The sequence below is a fragment of the Nanorana parkeri genome, unplaced genomic scaffold (assembly GCF_000935625.1).
Source record: "Nanorana parkeri isolate BGI_ZX_2015 unplaced genomic scaffold, ASM93562v1 scaffold27, whole genome shotgun sequence".
Classification (NCBI taxonomy): domain Eukaryota; kingdom Metazoa; phylum Chordata; class Amphibia; order Anura; family Dicroglossidae; genus Nanorana; species Nanorana parkeri.
The window spans coordinates 3,259,974-3,276,175 of NW_017306295.1; the positions used below are offsets into that span (position 1 = coordinate 3,259,974).

The 16,202-nt window shown below is 40.0% G+C and overlaps 1 protein-coding gene across 1 annotated transcript in view; it reads left to right on the plus strand.

The window, feature by feature from the left end:
- Window positions 1–16,202, plus strand: part of CHCHD3 (coiled-coil-helix-coiled-coil-helix domain containing 3) — a 148,541-nt gene that overhangs the window by 69,374 nt on the left and 62,965 nt on the right. Inside the window, exon 5 of the mRNA XM_018566239.1 lies at window positions 13,144–13,227. Within this exon, the coding sequence (XP_018421741.1) occupies window positions 13,144–13,227 (84 nt within the window). The remainder of the gene's footprint in view (window positions 1–13,143; window positions 13,228–16,202) is intronic.

Sequence of the window (16,202 nt, forward strand, 5' to 3'; positions counted from 1 at the left end):
CGAGCCGACGCGTGACAATGAAACTGTCACACGTCGGCTCAATAGATCTGGAAGTGAGCGAACACATACCGTCACTTGCTCACTTCTCGATCATCTCCCTGCAGAGAGCGGTGACTGTCAGTCACTGCTCCCTGCAGGGATTCCCCCCTCCCCTCTCTGATCCTCCTGCGCTCACCTATAGGGAGGAGCGGGCTCAGCTAGCTCTGCCTCTAGATAGGCAGAGCCAGCTGTCATTCACGCAGCTAGGTGGATCTCGACAGCACTGTCGGGATCCTTCCTGGCTGCGGCAGTCTCAGGATACCGTGAGCTGTAGCTCATGATATACTGAGCTTTGGGTCACGGAAGGATGCTAGTATATGTCCTTCCGTAATCCTTAAGAGAACTATGGGAAAAAACACTTACCTCGTAGTTCTCTTTTAAATATACATGGTTTGTTTGAAAATCACTGAGGGGATTTTAGCAAAACTGGAGCAGACCGAATCTGGAGCAGTTGCCCATAGTAACCAATCAGCTTCTCTATTTAATTTTTTAAGCTTAACTGAACAAACTAGAGAGACGATGATAGGTTACTATGGGCAACTGCTCCAGATTCTGTCTGCTCTAGTTTTGATAACTTCCCCTCACTGTGCTGTAAATGGTATGCTACAATTTTACATCCAAATAGTGCTTGAGGTTGAGTTGTTCACCTTTCTTATCCTACTTGTTTTAACCCTTTCAAAGCCATAACGTGAGATATGTCATTGGCAGCAATAGGGTTAAAGCTTATTTACTGCTTAAGAATTTGTAGATACTTAAAGCCCAACTAAAACTTTATTTTAAAGCCACTATCTAGATTTCAAGTGCATAACAAATGTGTTGAATATTTTACGGTGTGTTACTTTTTCCAAAGTATAGAAAAGTCTGTCCTCTGACAGTATCTGCAGAGTGGGACCATTGCTTTCTGTAGGGAAAAGCAATTATCCCACTTCCAAGGTCCAACACCCCCCCACCTCCCCCCTCCAATGAGTCAGACCTATAGCTGTGCAATCAGCAAAGCTCATGCTCCCTACTGATTGGAGAGCTCTGACTTACCTATCAGTGGCCATGTCAGACCTTTGCAAAACGATCACTACTTTGCCACAGAGAACAAGGGGCCCCTCTTCTGCATGCTGGAATGGGACAGGCTTTTTTACTCAAACTAATATGTGTTTAGCTAATTAAAACTAATAGTTCAACCAGACTTTAAGCTACATCTCCAGGCAAAACGCTTTATTGAAATAAATGTACAATGTTCTACCTGCCAAAGTACGTGTATCTTTTGCCAGCCATTCTTGTAATATACACACCTCTACTAGTCTGTAAGGTTACTCTACTATATGTGTCGGCAACCCCCGTTAGCACTCCTGTACAGCAGGGCACACAGTGCAGTGGGCTCTGGAAACCACTGCCATTGGCTGTAATTGACAGCTCACTAGGCTTTCAGTTACAAAGCCTGGCTCGCCCACCTCCCTCGCATCACTGAAAACGGTACCGAGAGTGATGGCATGATATGCAGATGAAGCCTATCTGCGTGAATCATATTTTGCACTCTTAGATGTAATGCTAATGGCAAGTTAAACACATATAATAATTGAGTGCAGAAATTGAAAACAAATACTACAACTCACTATTGTTCACTGGCACACCGGGTTGTCTAATGCTTGTGAACCTGACACTTAATGTGGAAAAGGTTACTAACCTCCTACTCTTTTATTTATTGATTTCGTATCGCTGCATTCTAGGGCAGCTCACTGGACAGAGGTGATGATGCTGATTCAATGCCCATTTGGGATGCTGAAGGTGACATAAGCTGTATTGCAGAACCAGGATACATTGGTTAAATAGGGAACTATGTGTGCCTTATGTCTGGCTAGTCTGGAAAATGTCTAAGGCCGCATTAACATGAAACAGTTTGGGATTTGCGGCAGGAATCCCAGGTGTCCAATTTTAGGTGGGACTGCTGTACCTGTTTAAGGTAATGACCTAGTACCAGTGGCTGCACCTGTAAGTGGCAGTCATATATCAGGGGTGTGGACATTTGAAAAACAAAACTACCTGGCCAAGGGCTAAAGTGAGGGCTCAATCTACTTGACTCTCATGACAATCTGCTTGTCCCAATACAAAAAAAATAGCTTAAACCCAAAATTGTATTTAACCGTGCTAAGAAGCGTTTCTCATTGGTAAGCGTGTCCTGACCAAAGAGTGCTCGCAGTTTGCATAACGCACGGCTGCGCTGGATGGCAGTATGGGCTACAGATTGTACACCCGTTCATACTGGCGGAGGGAAAGGAGTGTTTGCCCAAAGGTAAGTATAATAATGTGGCACACAGTGGAATGGGGGCAGCACTAAACACACACAATGTCCTACACAAATTTTTTTTGCATGCTGGGGGTGGCAGGATTGGTTTTAATTTTTTTTTTATTTAAATTTTTATTTTTTTATCACTTATTTATTTTTGTATTATGTTTTACTTTGTTACCACTTTTTTTTTACATTTCTACATTTTGCTTTTATTACTTTTTTATTTTATAATTTTTTACTTTTTCACTTTTATTTTTTTCACTTCATTTTTTTCAGTTAAACTTACAAGCCCCTATGTGATTGGAGGTGACAGGTTCTCTTTATGGAACCTGCCCTCCAATATAGAACAGATCTTCTGTGCAGTATCTGACTGTGATTGCAGTACTCTGGTCTCACTGATCACAAAGAACACAGCGGAGAACAGATGTTCTTCGCACTGCTCCCCGCTCTCCATCCTGAGCTCATTTGCTGTGGTCCCTAGTCCCCCAGAAGAGCGGGGGACCCCGAAAATCACATCAGGGAGTGAGGGTGGGGGGGACAGACAATCAGGCTGATACAAGTGATCTGATCAGGTCACTGGCATAAAAACTGCATCGGCCTCCCTGTTGTAAATTTAGCCCTGCTTGCCTGAAGCATGTATGTAGGGAAAAAATGCCCCCCTGGCACCTGAAACTGCATGTCTCTGGCGTTGGGTGATAGGAATTCCGCACCCCTGTATTTGATTACATGCGGTTTGAAATATATCACTGTGACTGAATGCAGGATAGATACGTCCAGTGATCTATTCCATCCCGCATGTAATTGTATCATATACTTACAGATTATACCACTTTACACATGCATCCGCTGTCACCCAGTCATTAACTTGAAAGGGTACAGCAACTGCATCTGAACAGGGACGCCTTACATTCCTTCCACAGGAATCTGTGGGTTCCTGCCACAGCAATGCCAGATTGCCCCATGCGAACACCGCCTAAATCACAAGATTGCCTGCACAAAAATACAACACATTGGAAAGTAAAACTGGAAAAATATATGCATATCAACTGTGTATTTAGTTGTCTGGCTGAAGTTTTGCTTTACAACAGCGCAAACTAGGGTACCAATGGGCTTCTGTAAGAAATGTATGCTAACTAGAATTTGTATTTGATGCTCATAGCAACTAGGATATTCGATTCATTTTGATACATGGACTGCAGAAGTAACAGCTAGAAACTGATTGGTTGAAATGGGCAAATATCCTTTTTTTCTTTTGGTACACTTTTCATGAAATGGCCCCTAACTTTCTCTAATTTTTTATCGGCTGTTATTGGTATAAATTAGTTAATGTAAGCCACTATTTGCTAAAATTGTGTTGCTGATTCTACAGCAGGAAATCACTTTATCACATCCGTTCTTGATAAATGTATCAGTAGACAAATTTCTCGCTGTGTATATATATGAGTGCCATCTTGATAGATGGGCCTCCCACATCAAAACCTGTAATCTGATTTATGTAAGGCTCTGCACATGGCAAATCAGATTGCAGAAGATAAGTTATGGGGGACCTGTTCTTTGCACTATCGAGTAGTGCTGGTAGACGGCTTAAGTTTATTTACAGACTTAACACAAAATGTTAACATCTGCTGTGTGAATCCATTTTCTAGCTATTTGATTTTGTTATTGTTTTGCTTATATAATGTGCCGTTTTGTGTTATCTGCTTAACATATATTCCTACACCTGCAAATAATTTTGTTATTGCATACAACATGTGCAAAAGATATTTGAAGTGATAACCATTATGCATTTACTTAATAGTGTTTGTGATGATTATGAGATATGTTAAAGTGGAATTCAACGCTCTTTATTTTTTTTGCATATATCTACTGCTAGCAAGTAGTAGATCTATGCAAAAAAAAAAAAGAGGAGGGACACAGTGGAGGTGAATGCACGCAGCCGTGAGCGTGCACATCGAACAGACACTGTGTGACACGAGTCTGCGCTGGATCAGAGACTGGCACCAGCGCTGGAGGGATTGCTGAAAACAAGTGGTAGTAAGAAGATGATCAGATCAAGAGGCATCATTTAAGTCCTTAAAGCACCATGGGGGTGGGGGAGATTTGTGACTTTAATGTCACTAAGTATTATGTACCTTAAAGAATTGCTAAACATTTGTTAAGAGTTATAAACTCCACTTTTAAACTACAATGTTATGTGTATCTAAACCCAAAAGTAAACAATTAAATTGCACCTGGTGATTCAGCCAATAAATCTGTTATTTTTCTGATTTCCTGTAACAGACCAAGCTGTTTAGCAAAAGCAGCAGATAGATGGTTCAGACAAAGCATTTAACACCGACAGGGGTGCTTACAATGGTGACAGTTGTTTTATTCATTTTTGTAAAACCTTTATCCCAAAAGGAAATGAAATAAAAAAAAAAAAAATTGCTGTAACTGCTTCACCCTATCATTGCCAGAGCCATTTTTGCATTGTTTGCCCACATGCTAAAATGCACATTTTAGTCTTAAATATTAGTTAAAAACCCCTAAATTACTGCATAGTTTTTTTAGGCAGACCCTGGAGAATTAAATGGTGGCAGTTGCAATTTTTTTGCTACGTGATATTTGTGCAACTCTTTATGAAACCCACATTTTTAGTAAAAAAGGAATTAATTTAAGTTACCCAAACACAATATAATACCTACAATAAACATAAAAGTGCCACGCATATGAAAACAATAAATACAGATACTCAATCTAAATTTCCCCAAAAGTGCTTAAAGTGTATAAACACACATGTAAAGTATATATAATCTTCCATTCAGCTTTAAGTTCTTTCTCTCTCGCGCACACACACTCTCTCTCTCACACTCTTTCTCGCTCTCTCTTCTCCCCCGTGGGTATTTTTTTTTTTTTACACTTAGGTCTGCTAGCCAGCAGCAAGGCTAAGTGTAGAGCGGGGGGAGCCGCCGCTCTTTTTTGTACAGATCACTTATACAAAATGAGCAGCCATCTTGTCCGTCCCCCCACCGCCGTGGGTTTTTTTCTGGGGGACCCGAGACCACGACAATCATATCAGGATGGAGAGCGGGGGCAGAGCAGAGAACGTCCCTAATCTGCTTTCTGTGAAGAGTAGGATGGGAGCGAGGACGCCGGAGCCAGACAAGTAATTAAATGGCCGACCGGGAGCATTACATTCAAGCGATCTCTAGAGACGCCTGATCTCCTCTCCGGTCCCCAAATGCAGGAAGTGATGTATATTACATCACTTCCGCATTCAGCTGTCATTCCCAGCTACAGAAGCTGGGGAGAAGCGGGTGAAGCAGATCTCTGCCTCATCAGCTTCTCTGGTAGTCCCTAGGTGACATTAGGGTTCTTGGTGACCCCGATGTCTCTATAAAGAGGACCTGTCATGTAAATCGGCTATCACATAGGGGGCTTCCCAGCCCCCTATGTGATAGTAATAAAGTTAAGTGTCAAAAAAAGTAATAAAAAAATTAAAGAAGCATAAAAAAACCACACATTTTTTTAATAGTCCCCCGCCCCCCACATACATATGCCAACATGTTGCCGGTGCAACTACGTGCGAAAACGATGATTGCGCCTATTGTTACATGTTACACATCACCGCAAATGTCGGAGTGCGAGCAATAACTTTAGGGCCATTAATCACTGATAACACTAAACTGATGCGCAGTAAAAGCGTTGCCTACGGCCAATTTTCGATGTGGTAGTTTTTTTGCGATTTTGCGGGCGCACGCAATTTTAAGGCTTGACATGTTTAGTGTCTATTTACCTGACGTGACCTGTCTTTTATATTTTACCAAGAATATGGGTAATAATAAATGTTTTATAACATAACGTAGGGAAAAATTTACGGCACTTTTTTCATTATATAGTACAAAATAAAAACCCCAGTGGTGATTAAATACCACCAAAAGAAAGCTCTATGTGCTTTGCACTGTTCTGAATCCTAATGTTTATTTCCAACCACAGCATTGCATGCATGGCATTTATCTCAATTTGTTTTAGGCTATATTCCTATTTTAAAAACCTAGTGATAGTCTTTGGATAGTATTTGTTTTGTGTGAAAGTAGTAAGGTACATTAGATTCCGCTGCCTGTTAATGTAAACAGTGTGTTCTTTGTAAAAATCTGCAGTATTTTTAAACTATATAAAAAAAAGATAAGGGGGTGAATTTATCAAAACTGGAGCAGACACAATCTGGAGCAGATTTGCACTGCAACCAATCAGCTTCTCTGTCTCATGTTCAAATCTTACCTGAGCAAACTGAAGAGAGATGCTGATTGGTTGCCATGGGCAACTGCTCCACATTCTCATTGCTCCAGTTTTGATAAATTCCCCTCAAGGTGTTTTATTGTCATGCAGGGTATTTTCATTGCAAAGCTATAGTAACTGTTGAAAGCTTTTTAGTAAGATGGTTACATTATTCATAACAGCCCTTTTAGTTTATTATTTTTATTTTACCTTCAGGCAGTTGATTTTAAATTCTTGGGAATTGGCTATGGATACAAGACATTGTAAATGCAGGCAGTTAGGTATTGCTCCAGCCTATTATTTTCCCTCCTCAATGCTACCCCTTGCAATGTAAGACTTATCTTAATTGTTTTCTGTAGTAAGAAGAGCCATCATCTCGCTATAGACTGTCAAGTGTTTGAAGTAATAAGTGTGTAATTGTACCTGCAGAGACACCTATTGGACCTTTTCTGTTGAATCTTCATTGAACAGCTGTGTTAATCCTTTTTGAAACGTGGCCACCACATACTCTTTCCTTTTACCCTCCCATTTGTCCAGCTGTGAATTTAAATTGAATTTTATATATGTATAACTTAGCCTGTTTCTCTGAGCCACACACACAATACTTACCATCTCCTGCCAGGAAAGCACATTCCTTGGCATAGTGATTTTTTCCCATCCTTGTTTGAAGCAAAATACTGCTTGTCCTTTACTCATGTGCCATTCCCTAAATAAATAAAAACGCATTCTTACTGCACACTTGTACTTGGCTTCTTTGGCCTTTTTCGTAAAGCTCTTGGTAATCTTGGTTTTGTTGTGTATTGTTCTTTTTGTTGGTTCTGCAAAGTCCTCAAGTTGAAGGTCACCAATGTAACAGCTGCTCCTCCTTTGGCCTTTCGTGATCTTGACCTTCTCTTCTTGTATATCAGTCAAACCAATCATATGTTCTTTATGTTCCCTGACCTTTGTTTCTTACAATACAAATAGATGGAGTACAACAAAAGACTTTTAGGTACGATCAAGTCAGTGTGTCAGACGACTATCATATTATTATGTTCTCAAAACTAACAGAAAACAATATTTTAGAATATTGTTTGAAATACTTTTATAAATTTTTTTTTTACAAGTAATTATCTTGGTAAATTTTAGGAAAGTTTGCAGAGCAGAAAATGCTGTATGTTCATTTGTGTACACAGTGGTATGCTGTACTGTGCTGTTGTCATACAAAATATCCATCGTAAGTAATTGGGGTTGATGAATCCTCCATTCATATTGAAACCAAAGGTGTTGTAATGTTTATTTAGATCTCTTGCTGATTCAGACATTTTTGATTCTTGTTTTGTGGTTGTTAAACTTTAGCTTGGCAAGTGTCCTCATTGGAAGATGATCCCTGCCGACAACTCAAAATTTGGGATTCTACCTAGAGGTGCACCGAAATGAAATTTTTAAATAGAAAATGCAAAAAAATGTCAGGACGAAATGGAAATCATTTTATTTTTTCTAACCTTTTTTAATTTTGAAAAAAAAATTTCTAAACTTTTTATTTTATATTTTATTTGTTTAATATTTTTATTTTTAACTTTACTCTCAGGGGCTCTGGGGTAATATCAGGGTTCTAAATAGACCCCTGATATTTCCCCTTTAAAATAGAAAAAGAGTTAGACTTGAGAGTCCTTTTTTTGCAGCCCCTATTATAATGTAGTGATGTCGTATAGCCCCTATTATAATCATAATGATGTAGAGCACTTCCTGTTTGTTCATAATTGGGGACACAATAAACATCCTCAATTATTTACAAGCAGTCAGCTATCACTGATCTCTGACTGCTTGTACCCACTCTCCATTCTGATTTGCTGTCACAGGAGGCTGAGGGGGCAGTGTGTCCAAGAGAGCTTGGTCCATTTTGACAGCTAACTCCTCCCCCACACCACCGGTTCAGCCTTCTATGACACCTGTCTCCATCCTCACACCACCACTCTCTATCCTGATTTGTCACAGGAGGCCGAGCGGGGCATTGCAGGAGGCGAGCTCAGCCTCCTGTGACAGCGCTGACAGCTGTCTCCACCCCCACACCTCTCTCCATCCTGATTTGAGCAGTGCGGGAGGAGAGCCTGGCCTCCTGTGACAGTTTCCCCACCCCCTGCTGGACGCTGTACTGTGTCAGAGGGGACACTTCAGCAGGAGGCAAGATGGTACTTTCAGCATTTTGACAAAAGTGCCATTTTGGGACGAAATTTCGAGGCATCCCTAATTATACCTCGTTTTTAGTCCCAGTGAACAGTGGTTGCCAGGACAAATAGAGCAGGTGAATACTCCCCTAAAGCAGACACAGACAGCAATAAAAACCTGAGAAAGCAATCCTGGGAAAGATGAGGATCCAAAGCCTTGTTAAAATGCACGTCTGTACCATTTAAAAAAAAATAAAATGTAAAGTTTTTTTGTAGCCCCCGCCATTAAGGCTGGGTTCACACCCAGGCAACAGCGTTTTTGATGCACGTGTTTGCACGTTTTATGTGCATACTTCAAAACGCGCGTTTTTGTGAGCAGATTGTAGCTCATTGATGTTAATGAGCAAACGTGCAAAAACACAGCAAACACATGTTTTCAAGCGTTCTTTATTGAGTCTGGAACAATACGAACTGTAATATGTAAAAAAAAAAAGCTGCTGTACTTTTTTTCAGCGACAAAACACTCAGATGTGAACAGGGCCATAGAAATGAACTGAATTGGGGGGGGCGTATTTTGTGTGTTTTTTAGGGCTCAAAAAGTGCTACAAAACGCTCAGTGTGAACCAGGTCTTAGGATGGGGGGTAGAGTTTAGGGCTGAATATACTAATCAAATGAATCAATCATAATCAATAATGTGAATCGTTGGCAGTTATTTTCATTATTGATTAACCTGTACTGGGGATGCACTGATATTGGTATCGGTGCTGATACTGGGGATTTTCACGAGTATTTGTACTTGTGAAAATGCCCTGATACCAAAAACCAATACCAGCACTATACATTTTCGAATTGGAGCTGCTGCCTTAGGTCTTGCACTTGCTGGGGACCTCACGGCAGCCTACTTGGGAACCATGCAGCGCCTGTTTTGCAGCACTTAGGCCAGCCCGCACAACTCCCCCTTCTGAGACCCGCCACACCCCTCTTGTGACCCTCTGCCCGAGACATCAGGCTGGCACCCTGAACTAAGCAGCAGCACAGAGTATGTAGCAAATTTATATACTATTGTTCTGCATTGTTGTATAATGTATTGCTGGGATTTGTAGTCCTCTGTAGCAGATGGTATTAGTCTGGATTGCTGTGTAATGTATTGCTGGGATTTGTAATGCTCTATAGCAGAGGGTATTATTCTACATTCCTGTATAATGTATTGCTGGGACCCCGAGTTCTGTTATATTCATATGGAAACACTTTTGTTTCACATGTGGAGCAAACTTTTACAAAAAGCAGAGTAAAAAGCGCTCCTCGCCATCGCCGTCATCCTCTGATTCCTCTGCAAAAAAATTGTTTTTCCCTGGGATTTCTGCATTTTCTGGGCAACAGGTCAACCTCACTCTGCTAGTAATAGTTTCTGGAATGATTTATTCAGTTTGCGAGACTTTTAAGAAGGCCAGTATGGTATCCCAAAATATTTTGCGGATGCTTCTGTTAAAGCTCCGCTTCCTTTTGGTAGAAATAAGTCTAAACGTTTGACCTAGAGTTTATTTACAAAGAATGGGACTGCCCTTCTGGAGTTTTTGTACTTCAAAAGCGTTATCCTTTTAAAAAAAGAAATCCAGAACAAAAAGTCTCCCCCTATTGTAGACTTACCAGTGTCTGGGCTGAATAAGACTAATGTAAATCCGGTCAAGCAATCGCCTTCTTTCAAAAATCCAATGGACAGGAAAAAGGGATCAGTAGCGAGATTTATGTATACCATCACTGGGTCAACCTTACATTCTGTTTTGGGCCACAGTCCTTTAGTCCTTGTATCCTGAACGCTCACAGAATTGCCAACATGCTTGCACCGGGCACTCGAGTGTGAACAAGTTTCTCCTGTCTGTGGAACTATGTGGAACTGGCGGATCATCTCTGAATACTGGACCTCTTATTTCCAGAATTCCTTTTTTGGCCATCATTCGTCACCATACATTGTGGCTTAAATGTTAAGAAGCCCCTTACGGATTTACCTTTTAAGGGTGATCATTTGTTTGCGGCAACACTGGATGATGTAATCAAAAATATCACGTGAGGTAATAGTATATTTTTACCACTGCTTAAGAAAGGTAAGGATCTTGCACCGCATTTGTTGTCCCCATGAATCCCCAGATATAAGTCAAATGTCTGGTAAATCCACCTTCTCCAGTGTTCAGAAGAGGTCTTGGCAGCCTAAGGCTGGGCACACACCTTACAACCATCGCAAGACTTTTGTCTAGCGATGGTCGTAAGGTACTTAAAAAAAACGTACGATCTGCCTATCTCGCATAGGCAGATCGTACTTGCGATGATTAAGTCCTCCAAGTCCGCTGAGAAGACATCTGCCACACGAGAGCTTTACCCCACCTGCCCAGCTTAGGTGGGGGGGATGCTTACTTTTTTTTGTGGACCTGTGGTTGTCTCAAATTTCAGACAGCTGGGTTTGCGAACTGGTTTTATCAGAATACAATATAGTTTCATTCAGATTTTCTTATGGCTCCCAAAAAAGGCGGGGTTTGCCCTGAACATGGTTGTCAAGTTCGTCCTCTTCTGTTTGGCCTTGTCTCAGCCCCACAGGTATTCAACAAAATCTTGGTACTGGAGGGTTTAGAAACTCTTTACCAATGCAGAAACCTGACATTTAATGTTTTCACAGCATCTGTTAGCCTTGAAATCCTTGGTTTGTACCTTCCTTCAAAGCTTTTAAAATCTTTCTCCTCCCAGTCAAAACTCCATTGCCTCCGTGGGACTTACATCTGGTTCTCTCAGTTTTACAGAATTCTACTTTTAAAAGTATTCATGATACCACTTTATTACATTTGTCACAGAAAATGGCTCTGAGAGTTTTGGAATAGCTGTCATTTGTTGTAAACCTCCTTTTTTGATTTTTTTGCAAAAAGATGAGGTCTTTTTTTGTGCCTAGCATCCTACTCCTGCAAGCGGTGGTACAACCCATTAGTACAGAGATGAAGTTCTCTGCTGTGTCCTTCAATGAACGCAGAGCAAAGGATTTTATATTAAGTAAGAAAAAAGTAATATTTTACTTTAACACCATCTGAATTTTCTGAAAGGCAGTGTAAACATCTAGCTATAGTAAAATGAGCTGAACTTGAGTATTTATTTCTTAAGACACTACTACTACTTATGCAAATTGCTTCTTTAGTTCCCATAGTATTTTAAATGTTAAAGTTATCCAGTTGCAGTTATTGTTTGTAGGTAAGAAAGAATTTAACTAGAGTGTGAATTGTTGAGGATCTGTTGTGATAAAGTATTGCTGGCCCAACCTTTCTTTAGGGAATGTTTTTTTCAGTTTGACATAAGTGGCCTATTTCACATTTCTTTCAAGCTGTCTTCTCTGTTCAAAATGTGCTTCATGCTGTCTTCAAAGGTATGCTCCTTTAGCCCCTATTCACACCTAAGTGATTTGTTGCTTGTTTCTCGAAGCATAACCACACTCAATGATGATGCCCCTTCAGACCCGAGCATTGTATCGCATGTTGCTTGTAGCTTGAAGCTCAATAAAGTACATGAGCTTCTTTTCGAGGCAGAATCGCGTTCCTTTGGCCCCATTAACCCCAATGGGAGCACATGTGTTTTTCACATGGTTTTGCACCTAAGAACTGTCTCCTCTTCTTAGTAACCAGCTTTCTATTGGGTACAATAAAAGTACTCAAAGCTGAAAATGCCTAAAAAAAACAAAATTCAAAACAAAATGCTAAAGCGCTCATGCTCTGCTGTGAATTGGCCCAGTTTTTATCAATGAATAAATTATGTTTTGTAAATAATGAGTAATGAAGTATGTGGAGACCTGATATGTGCAAATCTTTGTCATGTTGCATAACACTCATTTTTCCTTTTTGTTTTGCAATGCTTCAGGAGTTAAATGCACAAGTGAGTAAATTTTGTGCATCAGCTAAACTGCTATGTAATATTCTCTTTTGTCGTATTTGTTGAATGTCTAGTCATTTTTTTAATACAATATTCAAAACTGTTAATGTTTTACTGCAATAATGATAAAATGGTTGCTTTGGCATGTATACAAGGAACAATACTGTGCCTGCCTGGGTTTTCAACCAAAAACAGCAGTAGCACAAGAGACCAACCCACTCCCCAAAATATCGCTGTTAGTACGTTAGTGTTCTTGGAGCTTAGCGTCCAGTTCAAAGTGCGGTGTGTGTTCTGTTTAAATATGGTAGCCATTTATTTATGCATAGTGTAAAACCCCACTAAATACCTGCTGATCCTGACAGGTGATGCCTGGTGTCGCCTGACTGCCAATAATATAAAGGAAATAGGGTATTTAGAATGCAAGCTTGTTTTTAATTTATTGTATTAAAAATCTGTGAGGGCTCCTGAAGGCAAAAACAAATATGATGCCTTACTACTGTTTTATTTGCTATTTGCAGGCAAGGAAGCTTGAAGAAAAAGAGCGTGAGCTTAAGAGGCAAGATGAATATTACAAGGAGCAGCTGGCCAGGCTGGAAGAGAGGGTATGTGTGAACAAATAAGTGTTTCTACAGTTTTTTTTTTTGACTGGGTACGTTACATTTCTTATGGCAAGCACAGTCATTGCAGGCAAGCTCAGTGCATTGTGTACGTCTCCTTCAAAGCAAACATCGGAATATGTGTTAGTGTCAGCCCCATCTTCTAGTACTGTTAATAGCGCATGAGAGAATCATGGCAGGGGCTTTTTGAGTGACATCTGAATGAAGACAACTCAAGTATGCAATTACAGTGAGTTGGAATGTACCTTCCCTCCTCAGAACAAGACTTGCAAGAACCTCAATGCTCTCAGAAGCACTGAACTGGGACAAGTGTAGGCAGTGGAGTCAGAACCCTTGGATGAAGCTGGCTTTTACCATTTTGTAATAAAACTTTATTTTTTTTACTTTATAAAATGATATTCCTTTTTCATTTTTGTCAAATGTTTTACAGATTAGACTCTGGCAAACTGTTATCTAATTGGTTGCGGGGCTATATCAATTTGCACTGCTTTAATAAGACCTTTAGTTTAATAATTTCTAATTTACACATGAATTTATAGACCGATATACACACAAAACGCAGATCTTTTTCTCTCTAGGTATTATACAAGGCATATATAGAATTTGTTTGCTTTACTTGGGATAATGTTGATGCTATCTTCCTGAGAGAAGAATTAATACTTCTTTGATTTCTAATCCTTCTAATCATGCAAATGCTAGTTCCCTGGCTGTTATGCTGAACCTCTTGTTTCAATAGGTTAAGTCACTAACAGAGCAAACACACAGATGAGAATTTGGCTTTGCTGTGATTTTAGGATATTTATATTTGCTCAGCTCTGTGGCTCAAAATATTGAAGCCTGAAGATCAGCATGAAAGCCAGCTATGTGGCATTTTCAGGAGGTGGCGAGCAGTGGCAGCCTCAATCTTTTAGGAATCTTTATATGAAAGGCTAAAATGTGTTCTGTTTCCTTAAATGCATAACTAATTTGTTTCAGTCTGTTCTTAAAAATTTGAAATGGTCACGCATTGTGCCTGTAATATGTCCTGTCAGGGAACCCTCAAATTCTCTGAAATGTGCACACATTGTGCTATTCTGAGTTGTAGCTTCAATGCACTGCAGTTTTACTTATCAATATTTAAAAGCTTGGTTTAGCTGTTGAGAAGAAATATTAATTTACATGTTTCACTTATAGAAGAAAAGTTTAAAAAAAAATCCCCCCTTGGGAAAATCCCCTCAAAGTACCTGAAATTAGAACTGCCTGCTTTTACTCGTAGCACCCACACACTGTAAATAGCAGCTGAATGAGTATGAACATAGCTGTTTGCTATGAGGCATGTTTTCGCTTTCAATGCATTATGCTCTCTCTGTATTATTACTTGGTCAGTGTCCTTTGGGGATACTCATTTTGTTCTTCCAGGATTCCTAAGCTGAACATATAATGTACAACATACACAAAACCCCCAAAAGGTTAAATACCTAGGCATTTGTAAATTAGTCTTCTTAAATCACATGATTCTGTTGGTTAACAGCTTACAGATCTTATTCTAAAGTCACCTGTTATAATGAACGCTTTTAACAGCCCAGAAATGTTCTTGTTTAAATGCACTGGAAGTCTCGTAGACCCCAGTGCTACAGTCACATTTCTGCCTCCATCTCCTCCTGGCCATTCACAAAACCAATCCACGGGCTATGTGTTTTGTGATTGGTAAGGGGGAGAGGTAGGAGGAGATGAGACCATAGCATTGGGGTCCTGCACTTAAAGCCCTAGCCAGAAAGTACTGCAGGAGCTGGACTCTCAGCCACATGTAAATAAGAAAGCCATCCTCAAATCTCCCATCCAGCAGCTAGGAGAAATGGCCAGCCTGCGTTTGGCTATTTTGAATTGCAATAGCTAATAGTAGGCTGGCTATTGCACCCGCCCTGTCAGTCAGCAGAGGAGGACCAGAAGGAGAACTTTCTCCTTTGGTCCCTCCTCTGCTGATTGACAGTGGGCAGGTGTAATAGCCAGCCAGCTATTGGCTATTACAATTTGAAATACGCAGTAGCAGGCTTGCCATTGCTCCCAGCCACGGCATGCTGTATTTACATTCAGTTGCCTCAGTAGGCAGTTGTCATTCCTTAGTGAAGTGGAAAGGTGACACTAGGGTATCCCTAGTGTCACCTTTAAAAAAAGCTGTCACCTAGGGGGCTTGTAAAAAATAAATAAAGGTGAATAAAATAAAAAATAGCCCACAAAAAAATTGAAGTCCCCTGCAAATGCACACATACTAACGGAAACACAAGTCGGGTACACCTACGTATGAAAACGAGAATAGCGCCAATTTAGGTGTCTCATTTAAAATAATAGGTTGGCTATTTTATTATTGGCTTGCCGTTTTTCAATTCAGATAATTTAAATTTCATGAAACTAATTACAATGTCTAATATAATACATACGATTATTTAAACATTTTAAAAAGTTGGAAAAAAAGTAATTTTTGGTTTTGGCCTGACAAATTCTGGTGCGGATTTGCAATACGGTGCCATTCATTTCACACTAGAACTCGCAGTACTGCAATGCCATGCATTCCAGTGTGGTGCAAATACAAACAAACTGTGCATGCAGTTTTATTCTGAAATAAATGTTATGTTTGTAAAACTCCATTTGTGTATTTTAAATAAAAGATGGTATTTATCTTTTTTTTTAAATCCGATTAGCCGTTTAATCGAAAAAATAAATGGCCAACTAATCGATTAGGTAAACAACTGTTAGTTGCAGCTCTAATTGCTATACTCATCTGATTATCTGATGTTTCTGCCCTCTGCAGCATTAAAGATCCACTCCACCGCTTTAGAGAGAAGATCCGGAGCTTGGAGATCAGCAGTATGTGATGGCTCAGTTCTCGATCAATAGAGCCGACCTGTGACAACTGCAGTATCACACGTCTGCTCTAATTATGGGGTTGAGTGTATTTCATTCTTCCCATACTTCTCCTTTAA